Source organism: Hippoglossus hippoglossus, chromosome 23 (genome assembly GCF_009819705.1).
Source record: "Hippoglossus hippoglossus isolate fHipHip1 chromosome 23, fHipHip1.pri, whole genome shotgun sequence".
NCBI classification, from domain to species: domain Eukaryota; kingdom Metazoa; phylum Chordata; class Actinopteri; order Pleuronectiformes; family Pleuronectidae; genus Hippoglossus; species Hippoglossus hippoglossus.
In genome coordinates, this window is record NC_047173.1 from 12,879,163 (window position 1) to 12,903,386 (window position 24,224).

General features: G+C 45.2%; 1 protein-coding gene across 1 annotated transcript in view; it reads left to right on the forward strand.

The window, feature by feature from the left end:
* The window catches only part of snd1 (staphylococcal nuclease and tudor domain containing 1), a 173,945-nt gene that overhangs the window by 147,402 nt on the left and 2,319 nt on the right, over positions 1-24,224 (forward strand). The window contains 6 exon segments of the mRNA XM_034579091.1: positions 1,175-1,203; positions 1,205-1,299; positions 3,563-3,632; positions 5,966-6,079; positions 9,789-9,992; positions 23,678-23,722. Of these exon segments, the coding sequence (XP_034434982.1) occupies positions 1,175-1,203; positions 1,205-1,299; positions 3,563-3,632; positions 5,966-6,079; positions 9,789-9,992; positions 23,678-23,722 (557 nt within the window).

Consider the following 24,224-nt stretch of genomic DNA (forward strand, 5'->3'; position numbering starts at 1 on the left):
TTGTGCACACACACACACACAGAGAGCACAAACATATCGACTGTATATGTTGCACAAACAGCAGCAGGTGACTCTCTCGGAGATGCATATACATAGTAGCGCTCGCAATCAGCCTCCCAATTGCAATTGATGGGTGTCAATTAGGCCTCCATTTACCACAGTCATTGAAACCGCGCAGCCCTCGCTCACTATCTGCTTTTTCCTCCTGCAACTATATCGACAGCCACAATCTCCTGAATCCACCATAATCGGTCTGCCCCTCATGATGTAATGGTTTGATGGGCCATAAAGGCCCATCGGGAGAGCAGGCTTGCTTTACTCAAATCTGTATTTCTCCAACAGGGTCAAACCAGCTTTAACTACGTGGTGGTGAAGTGCCAAGAGTCACAAAAACCACCGATTATTTTTCTTCTGGGTATTTCCGCTGTCTTTTTGGGTTCTAAAGGGCAGTTGAGGTTAACATGGGTTTGGAGCAGACACCATGTGGCATAACAATGGAGTTGTAGCGTTTGAGATTTAAATGAGTGTCTTTCCTCCACATCCAAACATAAATCTTTTGACTGAAAAGCTTTGTAATCTACCAAGATGAATTGGTATTTTTTGTGCTTGTCCCTATGAATTAAGGGAGTGATGCAATTTAACTTCAACCTCAGCATCTTGTATCAAACTAAGCTGCATCGTGCAATAAGTAATAATCTAATTTTTCTTAACAAAAGAGACGTGATTACGAGAAGATTTAGCTACAAACGGCACAGACGACCTCCAGAAACATCCTCAGTTTGTGTGTGTGTGTGCACAAAAAGCTCTGCGAAGTATCATCCGACTTTATTTCTCTTGTACTGATGAATTTATTCAGGTCTGCGGAGGTTGGATACAGGTGTTTCATTTTCTGCTGTTGCTCCAGGACCTGCTCTCTGTCAATCACTCAGTCAGGCCAACATGCAAACCAATGAAAACGCCTGCACCTCGTAGCAGAGAGAATTTAATGAAATCTGCGACCCAATATTTCCGACGTCCTCTCTGTGGGGAGTAGGAAAACATGTTTTAAATTAGATTAAATAGTAATAAAGGCAAAGCAGCAGACGTATCCGTGTCAAGGTAGGGGGGGGGGACTGTAAATTGAAGTGTCTCTGCGTCGAAGTTGTCACTCATGCTGTCGCTGTGTCTGTTTCAGGAGGCCAGTTGGAAGGTCTGATGGAGACCATTGAGAGCAGAGATCGCCGCCCAGCCTCCAGTGGAAGGATCCTACGCCCCGCGCCGAGGGGACCACTGCATAGCCAAGTTCGCTGATGGCGAATGGTGAGCAAACACTTTGATACTCAACCCATTGACAACACACACTGAAACTAAAACGAGTGCCTTATCCGTTCTATATAGAACTAACTGATCTATCCTGTAGGGTCAGAGGTGACAGATCCACCTTAAATACGGTTTCTTCTTCCACGTCAATTTACAATGAGTTATGAAGGAGCTCTAACTCTGAATCGACATTGTACCATGTTTTCCTATAAATCGGTGTTTCAGCAAATACCCTGAATACAAGTATCATTAACACTGGACAGAAAAAATCTATCAGAGCTTCCTTACCTGCAAATGTTTGATTTATCATTATCCCAAACTGCCCGACTCGAACAGTTTGTCCAGCGACAATCTGTACGTTTGTTTTATTTTCTTCTCTCCGTCGACACTTCCCTTTTTACCTTGTTTCTGTTTAAGCCTGTGATGTGTTAACTGCAAACACCCTCAGGGTGTAATTAGCTCACTGCCACTGCTCTGGCCCTGTAGAATCAGCAGCCGCTTGACAGTAACACACACACACACACACACACACACACACACACACACACACACACACACACACACCTCTTCATCTTGTCTCTGCACCGGATGCTGGAAGTTTACAGATGGTCATGGGGACAGATAGAAGTCACAGTGATCGAGGGAGGGAGGGAGAGTGTCTATGTCAGGAAGGTGACGACGAAAAAAGATCACAAAAGTGATGATGAAAAAAGAAAGTTCCCTGAAGCAGGTGTTCTTCTCTCTTCCTTCTCTCTTCCTCTCCCTCTCCGGGGTATTGGGGGCCAAGCGAAAGTTATTCTCTCGCTCCAGCCTCCACAATAAGTTGTGAAAACCCATCACTCCCTTTAAGCTATTGTTTGTAAAGACAGAACAATAATCCTGCACCCTGTGGCAAATGTCTGAAATTTCTGTCTTTTAAAAAAATAAAACAGCTCCATATAATTCAGTGAGCTAATTAAGTTCATGTTCACATTGTGTCCATATCTTTGTATTCTGTGACGCATGTGGAATGTCGGCTTGTTTCATTAGGGGGCTAATTAGAAATCCGTTGCCTTTCAAGGCCTTTCAGAACACCGCAGAGTCAGAGTGAATCGAGAGGAGGAGAAAACTGTGTTCGTCAGTCGCTCGCTCCGTCTCTCACTCTTCCTCCCCGCATCTGAAGCTCGTCTTCCCGTTTATCGTTTATAACTTTGTTCTGTTGTCTCTCTTCGCCCGTGTGGCTCTTCTCTCCCGCTGTCCTTGCTTTGCTGCCAGTTTGTCTTTGTCAGTGGTGGTCAGATGAAGAGACTGAGGAAGACATTCTCTTCTGCAGCTTCTGTATGAATTCATTACGAGGATTCAGCTCCGATCACAGACTGTGTATAAAGATAGTCGACATGACGGCTCCCCCAAAAACAGTGAAGCCAAAACATCTTGATTGCCCTCCTGGGAGTTGGCTGCGTTACAGATCATACATCCTGCCAGCTCCATGTTAGTGGATGGGACATGGGCCAAACGAAACACACGCTAGTTCTTATCACACAGATTTGTGTATTTCCTGTGAGTTTGGTTTTAATTGGTTATTTGAGGCTATAAAATGGGCTGAAACTTTAGGATTTACAGCTAAGTTTGTCTCGAGATCAGTCAAAAGTTTGTTTTGACGCTGTGATCCAAATACGCAAGATGGCGTGTTCGTAACCGGAATACTTAAGCTTCAATCCTGGATAGTGAACGGACGTGGAGACGCGTCGTCCATCTTTATATACAGTCTTTACTTCAAAAATGTACTATTGCTTTTCCTTAATTTGGTCAATAATGTGTTGGTCAATAAAATCAACTTCATCTTCAAAGTGCCCTTATCATCTTATCATTAACACTAATGCTCTAAAGTTATTTTTCTACAAGACAAAAATAGCCTTAAATTTCTGTCCTTTATTGCAAAGAGGCCTCTGTGCAATTTCACAGCCCGTCCTGATGTCCTGATAGAGCCCCCCCCTCGTCCGCCCGGTGTCCCCCCCCCTCACTCCCCCGGCCCGCTCATCCTCGCCTGCTCCTCTCCTCCGATCACAACAGACAGATCCTCCACACCTTCCCCCCAGGGAAATAAGCACGGAAATCATTTACTCATCTCCTTTTCCCTCTTGTGCCCTCTGTCTTCATCTCTTGCTCCCCTCCGCTCTACTCTCTCTCTCTCTCTCTCTCTCTCTCTCTCTCTCTCTCTCTCTCTCTCTCTCTCTCTCTCCGTCTTCCTCTCCCCCTTTCAATTATTCTATTGCTGCTGCAGGTACAGAGCCCGAGTGGAGAAAGTTGAGTCGCCGGCGAAGGTGCACGTCTTCTACATCGACTATGGCAACGTAAGTATCTCTGTGACCGAATATTTGACCGCGTGACAAAGCCACTGAATGTTGCACTATCATCGTTAAGGCAAACAAAACAGTTGTATCGGGCGATGCTCAGAACCCACAGCCGGAGGAAACCTAGTGTCTGAAAGGGGATTTCTTTTCTGTTTCTTGCATCTACCCAGACACCAGTTGTTTGCGTATCTCCATGTTCAAAGCAGCCTTAATGTAGCCTTTCAGCCGGAGTTTTCAGGACAAATAAGACGCAGGCGTATTTGTTTTCCTTTGTTTACTACTGAAGCAAATGGTACAACTGAGTATATCATTTTTATTTCTTTTTGTACCGGTGACAAAAGCAGAAACCCCCCCCCCCCCCCCCCCCCCCCATTCTATCTCAGTCTCTTTTTTTTTTTTCTCATACTCTGTGATGATGAAGGCACTCTCTCGTTCCTTGTGTGAGTGCGTTATTGTCTGCGTCCCTGCCCACGTGCGTACACATGCTTGCATCACCAAGTGGCTCATGCAGCCAACCCCTGGCCCGCGGGAGATTTCCCATAATGCAGTGGAGCGGCACAGTGTGTGACTGACCTCGGAGTGGGGGACAGCTCGAGGTTTGGCTGGCAGACGCGATGCATCCTGGCATGTTGCTGAAAGTGTGATTCTCCGAGGCCAACCTGGCGCGCGCGCGCGCGCGCACACACACACACACACACACACACACAGGCTGCTATCCACCTCGGCCTATGTAGTTTTGTGTCTTCTTGGATTGAGTCATTCTGGCCTTGATTTCATGCTGCTGTGTCATGAGCTATTAGTCACAGGTACAGCGCCGTACCTGAATTATTATATGATCATTAGCAAACACAGCAGAGCACTTTTGCCTTTCATTTTTAAAGGCCACATTTACAGTGCTGTCAAACTCTAATATGACGTCAATAAATCTTAACCTTCTAATCCATAATAAATGTTGAGGGTATTCTCTGTCTAGACTGTACAGTCCAATGAACACATTAACCTAAGATATGGGGGTCATTAAATTAACTCCCCATTTCTAAGGGCTATATTTGTCTGACTTTCCACCAGCGTGTTCTCCCTGTGGTGATCAGCGATTGACCATTACTCACTCCGGCTTATTCCTGTCGGGACGCATTAGCTTTAACGCTTCAATTTGTATGTTTCATTTACTGAAATTTGCATTTTTGTTTAGATTCTGAACTTGGGGTCAGAATCAGGGTCATTTCAAATAGTCGATGATAAAAAGCTTTTCAGCAAAAACACACAAATGCAGTCACTACATTGCACAATACATCCACATATGAGGTTGGAAATGCAAGTTAACATATTAATCTTAAGATAAGACATTAATAGAATCTTTACACAGTTGAACTGGTATTACTGGGATTTACAGTCCCTTCGGCGAGGTCTGCCCCGGGTTCTCTGGGCCATTTAGAGCAGAATCACTGAACACTGAATCCTTACCCTACCTCTAACACTTCAATCATAATTTTATTCGAATACACAATAACGCCACTGGCAAGTAATGTTGCCTTTGACGAGTCTGGCGACGTTTAACCCAACGTCTATTGTCATCTTTACTCATTCTTCACCTTTTGCTTGTCGCTGAGCTCCAGAGCAGATGGCTCAGAGAGAGAGGGGTCTCAGCGCTGCTGTAGAAACAGCTGTGAAATGAGTGGTAAGGTGACATATACAAGCATGCAGCCCTAAAGCTACAACTACAAAAACGGTATCTGTCCTTCCTTCACATTGCGAAAGTAAACGTGTGTAATGCGGCGCCGATTCTGGATTGAAGGAAACGTAGAAACGTACATTAGAGGGAACAGGACGAGTTCCAGCGTGAATCTGTGTTGAGTTGTGTTTTGAAAATGTTCTTCACTTAGAGACAAAAATTTCCTCACAAGCTTCCAACGAGCTTGTTGCATTTTTCTGTTTCATGTGTCTGTATCATTATGAACACGCCTGAGCTTTTCTCCCTACATCTCCTGTAACTTGTGTTGCTGTAGTTGTAGCATGAGATGGAAGTGTGTCGTGTTTGCTTTGAAGCCGTCTTCATCTCAAACAAATACACAAATTACCGTCGAGCTTTCGCTTCATGCTCTCAAAAGCCTCGCCCTCCAAAATCTGATCATTTTACGGAGAGTAAATATTTCAAACCATGAACAGAGACTTTAGGAGCTTTAGTAGCCGCGGTGTTTGCACATAGTATTACAGCCGTAGTGAAAACAAATGTCAGTGTGTCTGTTTGATTGCAGAAATCAACATCATGCAGGCTGCCTTGAAAGCTGTTCTATATTGGGTCTGATTTCTGTCCTCTGCTCATCCTCCCTCAGAGAGAAGTGGTGTCGTCCACCCGTCTAGCTGTCATGCCCCCCGCCTTCAGCACCAGGACCCTGCCAGCACAGGCCACCGAGTATGCCTTCGCCTTCATCCAGGTCCCACAGGACGTAAGTGCACGGACGCTCACGCACGCATATCTCTTAATATGTGTCGCCGCTGAAAAGCTTCAAAATTAACTTCCAGATATCAACTTCTTCAGGCTCATTTTCTGCCAGCTTTTGAAAGTCGACTTTCCTGGCAAGACATAAAAAGTGTTCTGAGTTTCACTTATCGCACGAGGTGATAAGTTTGCGGCCGACGGAAAAGGCTCGAGTTTTTTTTTTCATTCCGAGCAATAGTGCTCATCCATAATGTATGTGTTACAAAGCCGACAGGGCATTGAACACGAAGCCATTGATTTACTCCAGAATAATTGAGATGGTATCAGAGAAGCTTTAACTTTATCTCTGTATTGATTCGATATTTCTGCAGCGACCAAGAGTCCCAAAGTTTCTTTAGAGAGATCCAGAGTTTCCAGGTACTTGCTGTGTTTGTGCTCAAATGTCCATCTGATAGTTGAGAAGCAGTTGTTGTTTTTTTTGTTTTTTCTTCCTGCAGCCCTAATCTTCTTGTTTACATCAGCGTGTGTGTTTACCTAACCCCCGGTGTGTGTTTGTCTCCGCCTGCGTTTTGAGTGTGTCAGGGGGGTCAACTCATTGGAAGCATCCTGAGCCGGTAGCTTCCAGAATATTTGGTGCAGATACAAACATGTTTTTATTTTTTTTGGTGCCTCTTCTGTGCCGGAATAACCTCTGGGTGGTTTGGTAGTTTTAAGGATATTTGTTGCACTATGCAGATTTGTACAATATGTCCCTAGAATTAATTAAATACAATTAAAATAAAGATTTTTGGAGTGATAGCAGCACATGGTTGCCAGTTTATTAGGTACACCTCGCTAATACATTTGGCTTGCACAGTCATTTATGATCACGGTGCTAATTTGACTTAATTTTAGAGGCTGTAATGTGTTTTGCTGTTGATGTTAAGTCTTATTTTTGTCTCGTCTCTCCTGAAATGTTTCAAACCCCAGCATCTGTTATTAGGTTGTTTTTAGCTTCAAAGTGTTACTAGGACAACTGTCATGGGATTAGCTGCATCATGACTACATATGCTAAATGTTTTTTTTTAATGCAGCAATGCTTATGTTTCCGAATTATTTAGGATATAAATGTAGAACAGAATTTGGACCCATCAGCTTCTTACTCGACACTCAAAGCTTCTCTCAGTTCAGTGGCTTGGTAGAAGCTGTGTGTGTTAGTGTGTGTCTGTACACACATTTGTAATCCCTGTGTGCATGCTATCACCTGTCTCATGAGTCAGTGTCTCCTAAAGGAAGTGGCCCATCTGTTGGTCCAACCCGGGGGACAGAGGCATCACCTACACTTTACAGCCCACACACACACACCTCTCCCTCTCACTCTTCCTCTGTCACTCTGCATCTGTCTCACCCTTTTCCTCTTCTTTTTGTTTCCTCTTGCTTTTCCTGTCATGTGTTTGTCGTCTGTTCTGTCTGGACGGTTTCACCGTGTCATTCACGCCGACTCCACGCTGCCCCACTTGCACTGCACCTTTGCTGCCGCACACAGGACAGGTTGTTGTGTCTCTGTCGCTCAACCTGCCAGGCGATGCCCTGCACATATGTCTGTCTCGACTATGAAGCCACACAGCTTCACAGTCTAGTCTTAAAATCCTTCTTTTTCGCAGCAACAACAAAAATCTGCTGCTTTCTAGTGCAGTTTCGTGAGATGCCTCAAAAAGTGACATTGTTCTGTTTTGTAGGAAAACAAAACTGAAATGTGAACTTGTAACTTAGCCCAAGCTACAGAGCTCGTGTCATCTCACTGTAGCAACAGACGCCAGCACATTTCAAGTCCAGTTTTATCCTGGATGTTGTGAACTCCTGTGAAGCCGCCTCCTCTCCGGACACCCGGACACTTCAAGGATGCCTCGTCAGCTAATTAAAGAAAGTAGTTAATGTCTGGAGAGCACTTGTAAAAAAGACAAACAACAGAGTAAATCCTAAAAAATGCCAAATAAAAAAAAAAAGTCCAACCACAAAAGATACAACCTCAATTAAACGGTTTCCTCAAGGTTACACAACTTTCCCTACAATTTATATTTGTGCATTTTCAACACTTATAACTCGCTGCCATCAACATTTTCTCTTTAAGGTCTGGGTATTGATTCTCTCTGTACCAGCTCCCTCACACTCGTCTTCACATATCCATATACACTCTCTTGTAATGTGCATGTCCTTTATACACTTCTTAAGCGGGTGCTTTGTGTGAAGGGAAAGTGAAAGATGGATGCATTGGCTTTTGAAAAGGTTCTGTAGAAAAAATATCTTTTTATATTCCTCTAAGAAAGAATCAAAGTATACATGGCAATAAAGTTTCATTACTGAAGCTTGGGTTTAAATTGGCTCAGGTGTTGAATGTAAAAAAAAAAAAAAAAATCATGCCACAGTAAGTAAAGTGGAAATATCTCAGCCTGCTGTTAATGCGTCAAAGGGTTTTAACTGGGATTGTTCTGCACATAAGGTCGACAAGATGGGGTCACTGGAAGGCTCTCATTAATTTTGTATAACCCCCCCCTCGCCAGTGTTGACGCATCCTTGTTCTGTAATACTCTCTCCCTGTGTTTTTCTCTCTCCTCCGGTGTCGGCGGTCTCTCTCTCTTTCTCTCCCTCTCTCTTTCTCTCCCTCTCTCCCTCTCTCTCTCTCTCTGTGTCACACACCAACTCTTCCTCGGCCTCGCTCTCTCTTGCCCTGAGCTCCCCTGCAGCGCGTGTGACAAGCTGACCAGGGGGAGAGCGGGGACAAAAAAAGACCCTTCGTTTATTGTGCCTTGAACAAGCTTCCCTGCCCACACATGCTCACGCACACACACACACACACACACACACGCACATACCCAAGGGCGACTAGCTCGAAGGGGGTTGCCATGGAGACAAGACCAGGGCAAGAAAGAAGGGAAGCAAAGAGATGGATGGTGTAGAGGAGGGATGTATGATGGCCAGGGACCCATTTTTTTTTGTTTTTAAGTGTCTTCCTGTCTTTGAAGATGCAGCTCCCTTTGTTTTCAGTTTTTTTTTTTTTTTTTTTCTGCCCCGACCGCCGGAGGATGTGAGGTCAGGTTTGCACCGCAGCCGCTCCACCTCCCCCCGGCACACGCGTTCAATCAAAAGCTGGCCTTTCACATTCAAGAGGGTGAGGAATAAGAGACGTAACTAACTGAAGAATGAGAGGAAACGAGAAGAAAGGGACATGATGATGAGGAGGAGGTGGAGGGCAGGTGAGATTCAGGCCGTTAGAAACTTCAGCCCAACTTGAATCTCTTCTCTCTTGAACCGGCTGAGGAGGTAATTTCCACAGATTACAGTGATCAGGAAATAGTTGCCGATTGGTGAATGATACGTTTGATTGCGACCACATTATAACGCAAATTGAACCCCTACCACTTTAGTACCGCTTGCTCTCCCCCCGAAATCAAATCCGAACATGTTCATGCATATGTGGCTTTTTACATCAGCCTCTGCATTGCGTGTCTTTGTGTGCGTTTGCCCATCAGGAGCCATCAGCGATAACACACTAATTATCCCTTTCACCTCTTTTTCCTCACTTTCCCTCCCTTCTCCATCTATTCCATTATCTCCTCACCCTTTTTTTCCCCTCTGCTGATCACACCATCTATTAATGCCCCATTTCCTCTCCTCCTCCTTTTCCTTCCTAATCCCCACTCCTTATCAACGTCTCTTTCTCTCTGTCTCTCTTCCAGGAGGACGCCCGTGCGGACGTGGTGGACTGTGTGGTGCGGGACATCCAGAACAGCCAGTGCCTGTTGAACGTGGAGTACTCGGGGGCCACCTGCTCACACGCCACGATACAGTTCGGGGACACCAAGAACGACGTCGGCCTCGGGCTGGTCAAAGAGGGATACGTCATGGTGGACGTCCGCAAGGACAAGTACCTGCAGAAAATTGTGAGTGAAAAGACAGAGGAGGCAGCAGTTGATGGGGAGGGTTGAGCTGGATAAATCTAAATTTGAGACAAAAGCTGAATTCTGGGCTGCTGTGGAGCCTTCTCGTGTTGTTTCTCTCTGACTTGATTGGTCAAATTATTTTCCCTGTTCAAATCAGTGACGCTTTCTGCCCAGTCTGCTCTGATTGGCTAGCTGTTGTGATTGGTCGGATGTGCCGGACTAGCTGCTAGGTGTGCATTATGCAAATGTGCATGTTTGTAATGTCCCTTGACTGACTTGACTAGGAGTTCAATTCAATTAAACTGTATTGTGCACCACATGCATCATCTCAAGGCACTTTACATTGTGAGGTTGAGATCTTACGTTATAGAGAAACACAACAGGTCCCACAACGAGCAAGCACTTGGCGACTGTGGAGAGAAAAAAGTCACCACATTTTCAAATGAACATTTTTGGATTGATTAGCAACACTCAGTTGCAAGTTTATTAGATACACCAAGTTAGTGCATTTAGCGAGGGGGGTCGTTTATGATCAAGTTGTTGTGTCTGATGTTCCTGTGGGAGAGAGGAGCTCCCGTTACTTTAGGCTTTTTAACTTTGTCGATTTTTACACTAGAGGACAAAACAAATATGAAAAACCTCTTATGTCATTTTTGAGGTGGAGGTCTAACTGTGAAAGGTTGAATTTATTGAACAGGTCATTTCCGTCGGTTTCTGTAAATTTCAGATTGATTTCCGAGCCCTTTACTCTGACGGCTCTGTCTTTTAAATCATCTTAAACTCCTCACTTCCTCCTGCTCGCTTGTTCTTCTGCAGCTCACAGTGGTATGGATAAGTATTTGTGCTGCTGTTGTTCGATCTGTGTAACATAAAGCACGTAGCGGGGCCTCCCCCCCATTCTTTATTATTTGATGTAACAAGGTCCATTTGCCGCCTGTGGCTTTCTGACACTCCAATAATTACCACATCTCCAAGCTCGCATACAACTGCCTCCTCGTTTCCAGCTCTGTGTTTAAATCCATACGTGCAAACTTGTATTAGTACGTTTTGTCATGTGATCACCGCGCCTTTGTCGATCTACGGACCGAAAAAATACACAATTTACACAACAATATTGCCCCCGATGGCGGCCATTTTGTCAAACCATTTGCTGTCCCCTCATTATGCTAATTTGCCGACTCAAAGCCACTCTGTACATGAAAGATAAAGAAAATATAGAAGTATTTATTCCTCCTGCAATTACTGCTGCCGCACATCCCTAATATTAGTCACTCTGCTGTTGGCTTAAAAATCCATACGCACAAAAGGGATGGAGAAATATGTCCACCAGAGTGTAATTATTTACAACCAAATCAAAAGGTATATTTATATAAATGAGACGCTGTCGCACATTTGTACATGCAAATTATTCACTCGTGTACAGAGGTGTAAGTAACAAGTTTTGTGCCGAAGCAATAAAAGCACTCCGGGCCCCGTCCGTCAATAGAGCTCTGTGATCACATCGTTGTGAGAGTGTTTTGACCTCTGACCTCTAAAGAGTAGCCAGGGATCGTAATGCAGTCTCTGGGTAATGGACCCTATAGACAAAGACAGTGATTAAAACCTCCCAGCCATACGACTAATAGGCTTATAGACCGCACACAGATTTAGGTTTTGTTGGATCAAATGGTTTCTCGTTAGTATTCAGCCGCATCTTTTTCCAGTGTTTTGCTTCGTCCTCGCCGGCTGCAGACGTGTTGCCAATGCATCTACGCGAGTGAACTGAAGGAAGTTCCACAGTTATTTTCTTGTTGATTCCAGCCGTCAAGTCCGATCCTGAGATCTTCCATATTCCCAGCTCGGTAAAAGCAAGCTGGAGTCTTATTAGTCGGCTTTTCCAACCATGAAATGTTGTAAATGTGCTTCTGATCCATAGAATATGTGGACCAGTAGCTGAAAGGCCCAGTTTGATGTTATTGGAGCTGAGGGATATATTTTGTTGATCATAATCGTGATGTTGCCGAACTTCATCCTCCTTTTGGCTTCATCGATCTTTCCTGTACTTAAATGTGTGAGAGCTGAAACAATAACTTCATTATGGACTAAATTTTGAGGATTGTTTACTTGATTGACAGGAAATTAATCAACATTCAGCTATTTCTGACATTTTCAATATCCTTCCTCGGATTACGGCTTTTCAAATTTGCTGCATTTCTTTTTCTAGCACATTTAATATCTTTTGGAATTGAACTCAACAAAACAAGATATTTTAAAACCTCACATTGGAGAAAACACAGAGTTTGCAGGTGAATTTAATGAAATTCACTGTGAAAGTGGTTTCTTTACCAAAACTGATGTCATTATTTACCACGTTCACTCTCATGGATGGATTTGGTTTAATCTTTTAATTTGCTGTATTGCTGCCTTTTGTTCCAGTTCCCTCCCGGAGTTGACCTCAAGTCTTTTGTTTGCAAGGTGCATTTCTGACTCAAATATTTATGAGCAGCACTGCAGCTGCTGCCAGTGCGACAACACAAAACATTATCTTGCCAAGGCAATAAAGCCAAAAAAGGCTCAAAGATACAACCTTTTGTTGACCCCTGGATCCGTGCCCCTACTCCTTTTCATCTTATGGAAAGTTTGCCTTGAGCTTTTCGCAGTGGAGGATCCAACCTTGAGTTCTTCTGCTCCTCCTTCCTCTCTTTTTCACTCATCCAGACTATCGGCTTCTCCGAGAAGTGACTTTTGTCCTTCCTATCTGCTCCATTTTGGCTCCATTCTTTATTCATTATCCATTCCAGGGGATTGGAACATGGTCATTGTAATCTGTAGTGCTAAGCATTGCATAACAGATGGGCTGTAATGTTCACTGGCACTTGAGTGACTATCAATAGTCAGTCATAAGTGCACTGAAGGTTAACACCAGTCTTTGAGAGTGGCATTGTCCCAGAAGAGGCAGAGCAGAGAGGGATATTCATCCATTTGGGGCTTTTATTTATTTTCTTCCCGAGTGCATTTCAGCCTTAAACCCTTCACTGGCTGATGCCCACTCTGCGCACCATATGGAGTACATAGCTATTGTTGCAGCCATCCATCAGTATCATGGCAAAGGAAGAGGATTCGTGGTGAAAGTGTAGGCGAAAAGATGATCACGCACCAGCTGCCCGGTCTCTCATTGAGGGGAAGTGAGGTATTAAAGGGAAGGCAGGGAAGTGGGGAGGTAGGAGGTGGGTGGACAAACAGTAATCTAAATGATGATTGATAGACTGTACTTAGTGAGGGGAGACTGACAGCGACCTAGAGGTGTGGACGGACAGTAAAGCATGAGATTAAAGTACAACAGGGAGGATGTCCTGTGGTATGGAAATGACCCGTAACATCGCAGATAAAAATCAGAGCACCCATAAGCACTCGGTCGTAAATTTTTTAAGGAACACCCGACCAAAACTAGTGCCGCCATTCTGAGGTTTATGGAGGTTTTAATTCAACGTGGACTAGTGCAGTGCCCGTTCTGAATCCACCTGTTTGGAATGGGCTGTTTGTTCGGCCCGCGGTGACGCTGGTTGCAGCTTTTCTTTCTGAAACCGTAAAAGTGACCTGCGGTAGTTGAGCCGCGGAAAAATAAAGAGCGGCTGCGTGACTCAGTCCACAGAACCCCGAAGCTACAGCTGCTGCACAAAGAGCCGTTCACCTGTTTATTAAAAGTTCAGTGGAGATGACTTTGGTCGAGTCCCAGCCGCTGCTGCCACAGAGCGCTGGTTGCCTTTTTATTCAAAGTTTATGAATATTTAACGTATCGCATCTCCTATTTGTACCAAATTCAACACCGCACTTCCTTGGGCCTTTAACAAGGCACATGCCAAGTGTGAAGCCGATAAAATGATTCTCGAGATACGTGAGCCCCAGACCGACAGAAATTTGCGGAATTATTAGAACAATGTGGTTTGTAACAGTTGCACTGTCTTTGTATAATGCGACGGTGCTGCAGCCGTCCAAATGACCGCCCAGTTAATACCACTAACACGCCGATACCGTCTGACAGACAGATCTAATGTCATAATACGAGGTTTAATCCGTCATACATCTGTCATATCATGTGTAGACCTTCTGCATGTGTTGTTTATGAGCCTTTGGTATTTAGATTACCATCAGTGAGTGATATCTGTGCGTTATCACCAGATCAGGGTTGGAAACAGAAGCGTGGGGCTTTATATACAGTAGCTACAGTATTTCAGCCTTTGTGAGCTTGTAACTGTGTCACTTTGGTTTCAGTTATAGCCTGAGACTTTTTTTTGTTTTGTTTTTTACTGCCGACCATATTTCCTTTCTCATAAGTCTCACCCGCATCACATTACTCATCCGTGTTGGTCTGGTCTTCCTCCTTATTTGTCGCCGCTCAAACTTTTTATACTCGGATACAGATCTCGAGAACGGTTCTGTTTCTGTGGAAAATAGATTCCAGGCCCCACAGTCCCCTTACATTCAATCAAGCTGCAACACATTTCAGACACTTGTAGACATCAGTCCTGTAAATAAGCCTTTTTTTAATGAGGATCCATGAATTGTTCTCTTGGAAATTGGTGAAAATGCTGTGTACGAGTCGGGCACAACTGTCTGCCTATTACCGACGTGTTGTATCATAAACGAGCCGTTAGCCAAACTCTAACAGAAATTGTCAACCGCCGTGGACGTTTGCCAAACGCAAACGTGAAGAGATCTCCTCTCTCGCTCTGACCTGAGACTCTCACGCTGACTTCATGCCTTCACCCCCGGCACAGTCCATGTACCAAGCCATCCCGAAATTGTCCTGGCACCGTCAACCACCAGCCACTGCTCGGATGGCAGGTTGCCACGTTGGCACACACACACACACACACACACGCGCGCTCACTAACGTATTTCCTCCTCGTTCCTCATTTCTCTTAACGTCTCTCTCCGCTCATTGTTCAGGACCTGATTTCTCCCATATTTCCTTCTCCCCTCTTTACCGCTTTGTCACCATCACTCACTTTCGCCCTCCTCTCCCTCCCATCACCACTTATAACTCCACTGCTCTTCTCTTCATCACTTATTTCTTGTTTACACGCTCCTGTACTCTCCATTCCTCTCCTCCGCCTTCTCCGTATAACTCCCTCACTTTTTGCTGCTCACACTCGTTAACCCCCCCCATCTTTTCCACACCCCGTGTTCTTTTTTAACCTTTGCGATCCAAACTGAGCCCGAGCATTTTATTTAACCAGCACTGGCAGAGGAAGCTTGTTGGACTTTTACATTCTCTCATTAGCATTTTGTGTTTAAGTGCAATTATTTGTATCTTGCATCAGCCGATTCTGCCCCGTTGAACCCAAACTGTGCTGACGGCGATGCCTCTCTTTTAAGATTATAAGTGATGGAATACAGTGGAGCTGTCGGATAATGTTTGAGAGAGAACAAGATAGAGAAACAACATATTTACTGACGGCCTGTTAGTCAGTTCTTTGAGGAACACATAAACTCATCCTCGGATCTGATCTGTTTGTGTTGTACCTGAAATGAGTCCGTCATGGTGAGCGCAGTTGGAAGACGGCTGCGTAGGTAGAGATACAAACTTTTCCTGTGCGCCGCTGTTTTCTGACGTCATGACCGATTCCAGCTCAGACAGGCCACTGGGCGCTAACTGTCTCCACCAGTCACCTCAGCTCACCGACATCGGTGCGAGACCCTAAAGTTAATTAGTGTTACAAGCTTAAATCTCCGGTTTGCTAATTACAAGTCAATTAGAAACACGGAAGTGTCTGTCAGTTCCTTGCAAGCGCAATTATTATCAATCACCAACAGCGATGGCTGCATCGACCTCGGCCTCGTTTCCAATATGTTCCCCACTGAAGGGATTACGATATAGAAACTATGTTCACACCTTCGCCAAATGTTTGTGAAGTGACTCGTAAGATTTTTATTAAAATGTGACCGTGTGCTCAAGGCAGAGTTTAGCATCGTGGAATCTTTGATTATCCACCAGCCCCTCGAGAAATATCCTTTTATTTCCTCCTCTCTCTGTCTGTGTCGCAGCTGGATTCCCACTGAGGCCTTGTTTTTTATGTATGACGGCAGTGGACGACTTTTAAGTAGCTTCAAGGAGCCTTTAAGTTGTGGCTCACATGCAGTTGAGTTTTTTTTTTTTAAGTCATGCATTTCTTTTCACAGCAACTGCTTCATGTATAATCTAGTTTTCTTACAGCTTGTACTAGGAGTCCCTGGTGTGGTTAATAGCGCAGCAGTTGCATTATACAGTGATTGTGTTAATGGGGGTGGGAATCGTAGATGAAATGGCGTGTTAAAGAGGTGTGGGCACACCTACAGCTGCATATGGCAAAATCCATACAGGAAGTCAGGATGGACGCTCCTGCATACACAGGATTTCTCCAGGGAATCGCTGTTCCATTTATCTAAGTACAATTGTGCTGTTTGGTCAACACACACACACACACACGTGCGCGCGCTGTAGCAAGGTGGCTCATGTAATGTAACCACACTGTTGGAGGAGACTGTTTGGACACTGATGATGTGCCTCATGGGAACGTTGCCGTGTCTATACAGCGGGTTCACTCTCAACAAAATGAGGCCTCGTGGGTAAACAGTGTTTCATGTAGTAGCACGGCTGTTGTCGCTTATGGGCTGTCCCCAGGCAGAGAGGACGGACATGGTACATGTTATACTTTTAAACCCACGTGGGAAATAAAGAGAAGGTGAGACACAAAACAACAACACAACACAAAGACGACACCTGATGGAGAATAGACAAATAAATGGCTGGTGGTTCTGTGTCCGAGTTTGCCCCAAATGGCTCCTGCCACGGTGGATCAGGTTTCCATCGCCCCCCCGCCCCCCGCCCCCCGCCCGAAAAAATTGTCACCGTGTCATCTATAAATGGCTTTTAGCCGTATCCGGATAACCAACTGACTGACTTTCAGGTCGCTGCCCTCCGTGTTCAACCCCAATGCCCGCGCGTCACAGCCCATCAAAGATCCAACCCCCCCTCACAAAACAAGGGCACATAAACACACACACTCACACTGAGCTTCATGGGTATGTGAGAGCATGACCGCTCCTCACCAATGGCTCAATACCTAATTTACAAGTAGAGTTAGAGATGGGACCTTTTTAATGGACATTTTCTGCTTCCCTGTTATTGATCACACACACACACACACACACACACACACACACACACACACACACACACACACACACACACACACACACACACACACACACAGTCACTTGCACAGGCAGTTGCCTCCCCTGCTGCCACCGCTCTAAGGGCCCTTTTGACATGTCCTAGCTGACACGCGCCACTTCCCAAACGCAATTCCATCTTCTGCAGATGTACACACACACACACACACACCCTATATCCTCCTCCCCCCCCACACACCGGCGGGGTGCACGGAGGACAGGCAGCAGGGGAGTGGAGGCACCAGGTTGTTCAATCCTAGATTATTTGGAGTTGTGTGACCTCGTGGGAGCAGAAGAGTAGAAGAGCGAACTTTTTACTAAGCCTTTGATAAGTTGTCCGTGTGCCGCATGTTTGTACGATACATTAGTGTTTACGTAAGAATTGTTTTCTTTGCGCTCTCCCCTGGTACCGCACTGGAGAGAATGTTCTCTGTCGTATCCATTATGTCCTTGTGTTGGTTGTGTGTGTTTGTGTGCACATGTTTTACTTGTGTGTGCGTGAGTGAGTCCTCCTTAACTCTATGAACCCACGCTGGTGGGCTTGTCACGCCACGTTCCCACCAGAGCGCCTGATCTCCTCCGACAGTCATGCTGGGGGGACCAGCGTGCATCAGGGCGTAATCCCGGTTTACCTCAGACAGGGACAATGACACTCATACACTTGATGTACATGAAGAGACCCCTAGTTTTTTATTTCATTACGGCATTCACAGAGAACTGGTCACATACATAAGAAGCATCATATCTGAATAAGTGGATATTTTGCTGCAGTTTACAATAAACACAGTTCTCTCGAGCCGCGATGCCTCAGAAAACACTTTCAGCAGGAGGAAGTAAGGAGAATAATTGGAAGCCGATACAAATCAGATGCTGATGATGAGTCTGTCTCTTTAATTTAACACTAGAAATTGATATTCATTACTTTTTAATTCGTATTTCACCCTCTTTTATGCAACACTTATGTAAAAGTTCAGCTATTCTTTTTTTTACGTCCATATAAATAAGCAAATGCAGAAAACAACGTCCGTCTTTTTATTGAACGTTGACTGAAAACACTTCCCGTGTCCCTCAGACACACGAGAAGCTTTTGAGGATTCTCTGAAGAGACTTTTCTCAAACTCTGTCCTCTCTGCTTACCATGCAGTATTCATGCATGCGTATATTCAATGAGAGATGTTTCTTTGGACAGAAATCCACAGCTCAGACAACTACACTCAGCCCAAACTGGTGTGAGTTACAGACATGAAAGACTTTTTGTTCCAGCGAACGCTCGGGAGACAAACTGTCCCGTGCAGATCTTTCTGCTTTAGGTGGAGTCAGGCGGAGGCGGAGTTGGCAGGTGGAGGGAGACAAGAAACCAGAAGTGATGAGGATGCAGAGAGCGGCGTGGAGAAACAAAGGACAAGTGTCAAAATGGAGTTAGTGGCACTTTGTTTTTGGTGGGAGGTTGATGGCTGGTGTCTGGGAGGCTGTGTGCGTCTCATCGTCATTGCTGTTAATGAGAAAAGCTCAACATGCGTGGAGGACAAGCCTCATTGTTCCCTTTCCGCTCCAGTGGCTTTTACGTCGCCTGACATCCCGTCTCTGCGGCGAGGACCAAGAGAGCGACCGGGTGAACATACCCCGGTATTAGTCACTTGCGTTTGCACTCCATCCAAAATCTGGTTTTCACTCTGCGTTCTCGTGGCCCGCGAAATCAAAAAAAAAAGTCTCGGCTCACCTACGCACCAGACGCACACAACCTGTCAGAGAGCTGCGGCGTTAGCGCTCGCTCAGATCCATCACTTTCACACCATGCTAACCAGAACGCCACCTGGGCACGGCACGCCAGCCAGTGAAGGCACATGCATGCTCTCTCGCTCTCTCTCACTCCCAGGCAGACGGATTCGCTCCTTGGCAGACACGTCGCCCGCTGCCAAAACGCCAGACACACACCACCTGTCGTTCATCTCACGAAAGACATCACTTGGACCAAAGTCTCCCGCCAAGTCTTCCCCCAGAAACTTACCTGCATATATTACGACGGACTCCGACACTAGTTGTACATAATCCTTCTCTTAAATGTGCACCGAGCATCAGATGATTGTTTTCTCGTCTCAGAACGCTGTTAGAAATCCACTCAAATGTAAACTGTTGGTTTGAAATTATAATAAACTGACTTCAGTTGAACTTTCTCACTTTCTGGACACTGAGCAGAGTTAAATTGATGCTAAGATTGAATCTCATACATTCAGGGACTACTCACAAACACACACTGAGTGGCCTCTTTAGCCAAACAGCATATTCTCTTAGTGCCAGTGTCCGTGGCCCCTGCTCACCAAACATGGCATCTGCCTGACATATGGGAGCTCTGTGGGGTCATCCAGACGAGCATGCCGTCACCCGCTGCCTTCTGCCGCCCGTAACCCCCCAGTTTTCTTCTCCTTATCCCCTCGGCCGTTCATCGGCTTCTCTTCCGTTACCTTCCTCCCTCTCGCTCCTTCTCACCTGGAACTTTAACAGCTTTAAGCTTCGTCCTTCTTGGCCTCGAACATAATCCTGAATTTTTTTTGCATTCAGTAATGATGATTTTAGGCCTTAAAAATATTTGAAATACTTTTAAATATTGTGGCTTTTCTTAATATATATTTTTTGGCGGTATGCCTAGTTTATAATATCTACGTTTCTTGAGATACAGATATTTACACACATTGATAAAACTAGAAACAAGACCGATATTCCGTCATATCAGTCGTACATGAATGATTCAATATTTTAAGGTCTAAAAAATAGTCTCAAATGTAACTTAAAAACCTAAAGAAACAACACACTCGCTCTCACTTGACGTTCCTCATCATCTCGACGCCCGTCGTGCTTCTGTTTGAGTCGTAAATGAGCCATTATGCCGCCCTGCTGGAGCCAATAGAAAAGCCCTGAATAGAAATATCCGGCACCAGGATACGTGGAGCTGTTCAGAGAAATGTGCAGGCAGTCATCGGCTGTGTTCAGCTGCGCACTGATTGGCTGTTGTGTTTCTCCGAGCTGAAGTGAGACGAACAGTGAAAGACGAGGGCGAGCCAGGAAAGCCCCCCCCCCCCCCCCAACACAAAGAGGCTCGCCATAATGGTTCCAATATGGCAGCCGTCATCTGTGCATATTGTGCTGTAGTGCTCTCGACTGTCACACTCTGCATGTGGATTCAGACGCAGCCGTGTAGTTTGGAGAACATGTAGATGGAATATATTCACTTTAAAGTCAAGCTTTTGTTTTCTCTCTGCGATGTAATTGTCGCTCTTGTGTTTGAGCGTTGCCAAATCCACTTTGGCAGATTTACAAAAACCCTCTTCCACATCATTGTAGCCTCCGCTGAGATTTCCAAGTGCAGCACCAGGAAACACGGCTCAGACTGATAGCTCCCCTCCGAAGCCCAAATGGCATCACTGGCCTTTTGTGTCTGTGAAATATCGTTGGCTGGATCGTCCATATGGTGACATCTGCCTGATGGGACCAAGACGCCACATCCCAAAGCCTTCCCAAAAAATATCTCTCCTTTAGTTGGCTGTGATGGATGACTTGTGCAGCCGCTGCACTTTCCTGGGCACGTGCACACACTCACACACGCCGGCTGTATGTTCCACCTGCAGGTCTGTTGTCTTGGCGGCGCCGTGTGCAGCGTAGCTATCAAATCAACCTATGTGCACGAGCTTGCTAAGCAATTAAACTATCGTGCCCGATCCACACTCGACAGTTTTAACATCTGGCATCCTTGTTCTGGTGTGTGTGTGTGTGTGTGTGTGTGTGTGTGTGTGTGTGTGTGTGTGTGTGTGTGTGTGTGTGTGTGTGTGTGTGTGTGTGTGTGTGTGTGTGTGTGTGTGTGTGTGTGTGTGTGCCTGAGTGTGAACGCCAGCTCATCTGCTGCTAAAATAAGATCGGAAATATGGTGCAGGATTGAATCCATTGCAAGAGCAAAATGACTGTTTCTTTTTTGTTTTCTGTATTTGTTTAAGGCAGTTTTCTCTGTAATGTTAATGTCAATTTAATCAGAATCCGACCAGACTAAATTTATATTCACAAAACTGACGTACCATTCACAGACTGTTGTTAGTGGCCAGGTTTAAGTGTGTGTGTGTGTGTGTGTATACATCTATCTTTGTGAAGACCTTGTTGACTTCAGGACGTACAGCTTGAGGACTTTGTGCCATTTCCTAACTTTCTTAAAACAACCTTTTTAGACCTGTTTGAGGATTGAACTTGGTTTCAGGGTTCAGATTAGAATTAACTTTAAGGTTAGTTTAGGGCGTGTAGTTTTGATAAAATGTGATATATGTGAGAGTACGGGGGGGGTTTAGGGGATGTATTTTGTCAATGAGTGACGAAGATAGAAGTGTTAGTGTGTGGGGGGGTGTGGACCTTGAGTGGGGCTTGATTACTCTGTATCCACTCTGACATTGTAATGGTGGAGGACAGCTCCACTCAGAGGGTCTGCTGCTGCTGCTGCTGCTGCCAGAGTTTTCCAATGTCCATACATCAACTAACCCTGACACACACACACACACACACACACACACACACACACACACACACACACACTCTCTCTCTCTCTCTCTCTCTCTCTCTCTCTCTCTCTCTCTCTCCTGCCCCCCCAACCACGCTCTGCCCTATGAATCATCACTGGTTCATTCAATGAGGCTAAATGGCTGTTCTAGCAGAAACGGTCAATATGCTCGATACTCCTTCCAACTCTATTAGATATCTCCTCCCTGTGCATCCACAGCAAACACCTGCATCTAAAGACCATTTCAAGAGAAACCAGTATCTTTTTTTTTACTTGTTTCTTATCACATATAAAACGTTATAATGTTGCATGTGGCAAAATCAGTGAAAGGTGACCGGCTGCTCCCAACGCCCCGTTTCCAATATTTATTTCCTACTTTCTTCATATGGTCAACTGCTCCGAGCACAGCCTGTTCTCCCACAACAGTCTACTTGAGCAGTGCTATAGTCATTTATTGTGCTCCAGCACACAAATAACCCCACGGTGCACACCGGCGAGAGGCTGAATTGGTGCTCGCGAGCGCCAAGTGCACTACCCCTCAGCAGGCTTTTCCGGCCGCTCAGCCAATCAGGAGAAAGTGGGCTTTTAAAGAGGTCTGAGCTAATATTGCCTCTCTCAGTCAGAGGCTGAGCTGAGGGGCTGCAGAACAGTCTGAAATAAACAAGCACTTTTTTTCCAACTGTGAATCATGCGAAGCTGCTCTATTGGAATCCCAGAAAAAAAACTGAGTGCTGGAAATGAGCATAATGGTTCTCCTCTAATGTTCCCGCTCAGTGGGTGACGCCGGTGGCTATGAGAGGGTGTGGATCACATTTGTGTGCATGTGACATGTTAGTGTGGGGCTGTCTGGGGTCAGGAGGACATGTTCAGGAGTAAAAGAATGAGAACATGTTAATATAAACTTGAAGAAGAGAAAGTTTAGACTGAGATGTAGTGAATAAAACATGCGGCAGGGCAAAGTGTGTGTGTGACCAATGTGAAAAGATTCTATAAACATCATGGTAATATGAAACAATAAGTGCTTCACAAACACACACACACACACACACACACACACACACACACACACACACACTACCCTCAATTAGTGAACTACAACTCTTTTTGCTAATTGATTCATTGTTTCAGTCGTTTTTACACCAAATAACAAAGTCAAACACTTTTTAGCAAACAGCTTCTTAATCTTCTTTATTGCAAATAGATTGTTCTTTGGGTTTAGGGCTGAAACACAAGCTTTAAAGACGTCAATGATTTTTTTGACATTGACTTCGACAAAGATGAAACACGTTTTTTTATACTTCAGTTTCTGGAAACATGACAAACTGTAGAAACTGGTAGAATCTGGCTTCACCTCCCTGTTGAGCTTGTAGCTTCCTTTAGGTGAAATTGAACTTGATAAACTGCTGCGACAAACCAGTGAGGTGAAAGCCTGATGCTCGCAGGCACGATGGGGGGGGGTGGGGGGGGGGGGGGGTTACGAGACGCTCTCATCTCCAGAGTATGGCTGGTGTGAGGAGCACAGAGCGATGCCCTGCACGCTGGGGCTGAAGCAACGACCCCCTGCAGAGTAGCCTGGGATGCAGCGCTCCTTATGCTTTCGTTCGCGTGTTTGTGCGTTTTACTTTCCCTTCAGTGAAATAACCAGTGTCTGTGTGTTATCGTGATCCTGTTGATCTTCAGTGGGTTCATCACATCCGGGGGTGATGGGGGGGGGGCGAGAGAATGCCCTCCCCCCCCAAAAAATAAAGTGAACTTTGTGCAAAAAGAAACTTGTGAACTTCCATGTGCGCAGGTAAAAGAAATGTCTGCAGGGGAAGAGCAGCTTGAAAGAAAGCACTGATTCACTCAATCCTTCCAACCCCTGTGTGTGGTGTGATATGTTAATGACTCATCTCTCTCTCTCTCTCTCTCTCTCTCTCTCTCTCTCTCTCTCTCTCTCTCTCTCTCTCTGCTGCAGGTGACAGAGTACCTGAACAGTCAAGAATCTGCTAAGAGTGCCAGGGTAAGTGTCACCATCCAAACAACCTTCTCGTTGCTTCTCTTTCCTACTGATAATCAAGCTTTGTCTTGAGAAAACAAAACAAGAAGACATCAAAACACTTTTCTACACCAACTACCAGAGAGTAGTTGGGGTCTCTCACTCTCTCACTCACTCTCTCACACACACACACACTCTCTCTCTCTCTCTCTTGTCCCATATGTGTCACTGCCCACAGGTCCATACTGTGAGAATGGGGGCGGAGCCAGTGAGGAAGAAGGGGAATAAATAGGAGGCACCATAGACAGACCCTAAAATAATGTAGTAACCAGTAAACCTCCGCCAAATGGTCCCTTTAAATTCTGCACCACATCAGTCATCTTCATTTGGACGTAGTTCTAAGTTCTGCTACCACACAGCTGCTGAAAATAACCACGTGAAACCACATTTAAATCGCTCGATACACATTTTTTTATTTTGATCAGTCCCCTCACGTTTTTGATCAAGATCCATAAATTTGTCGCTG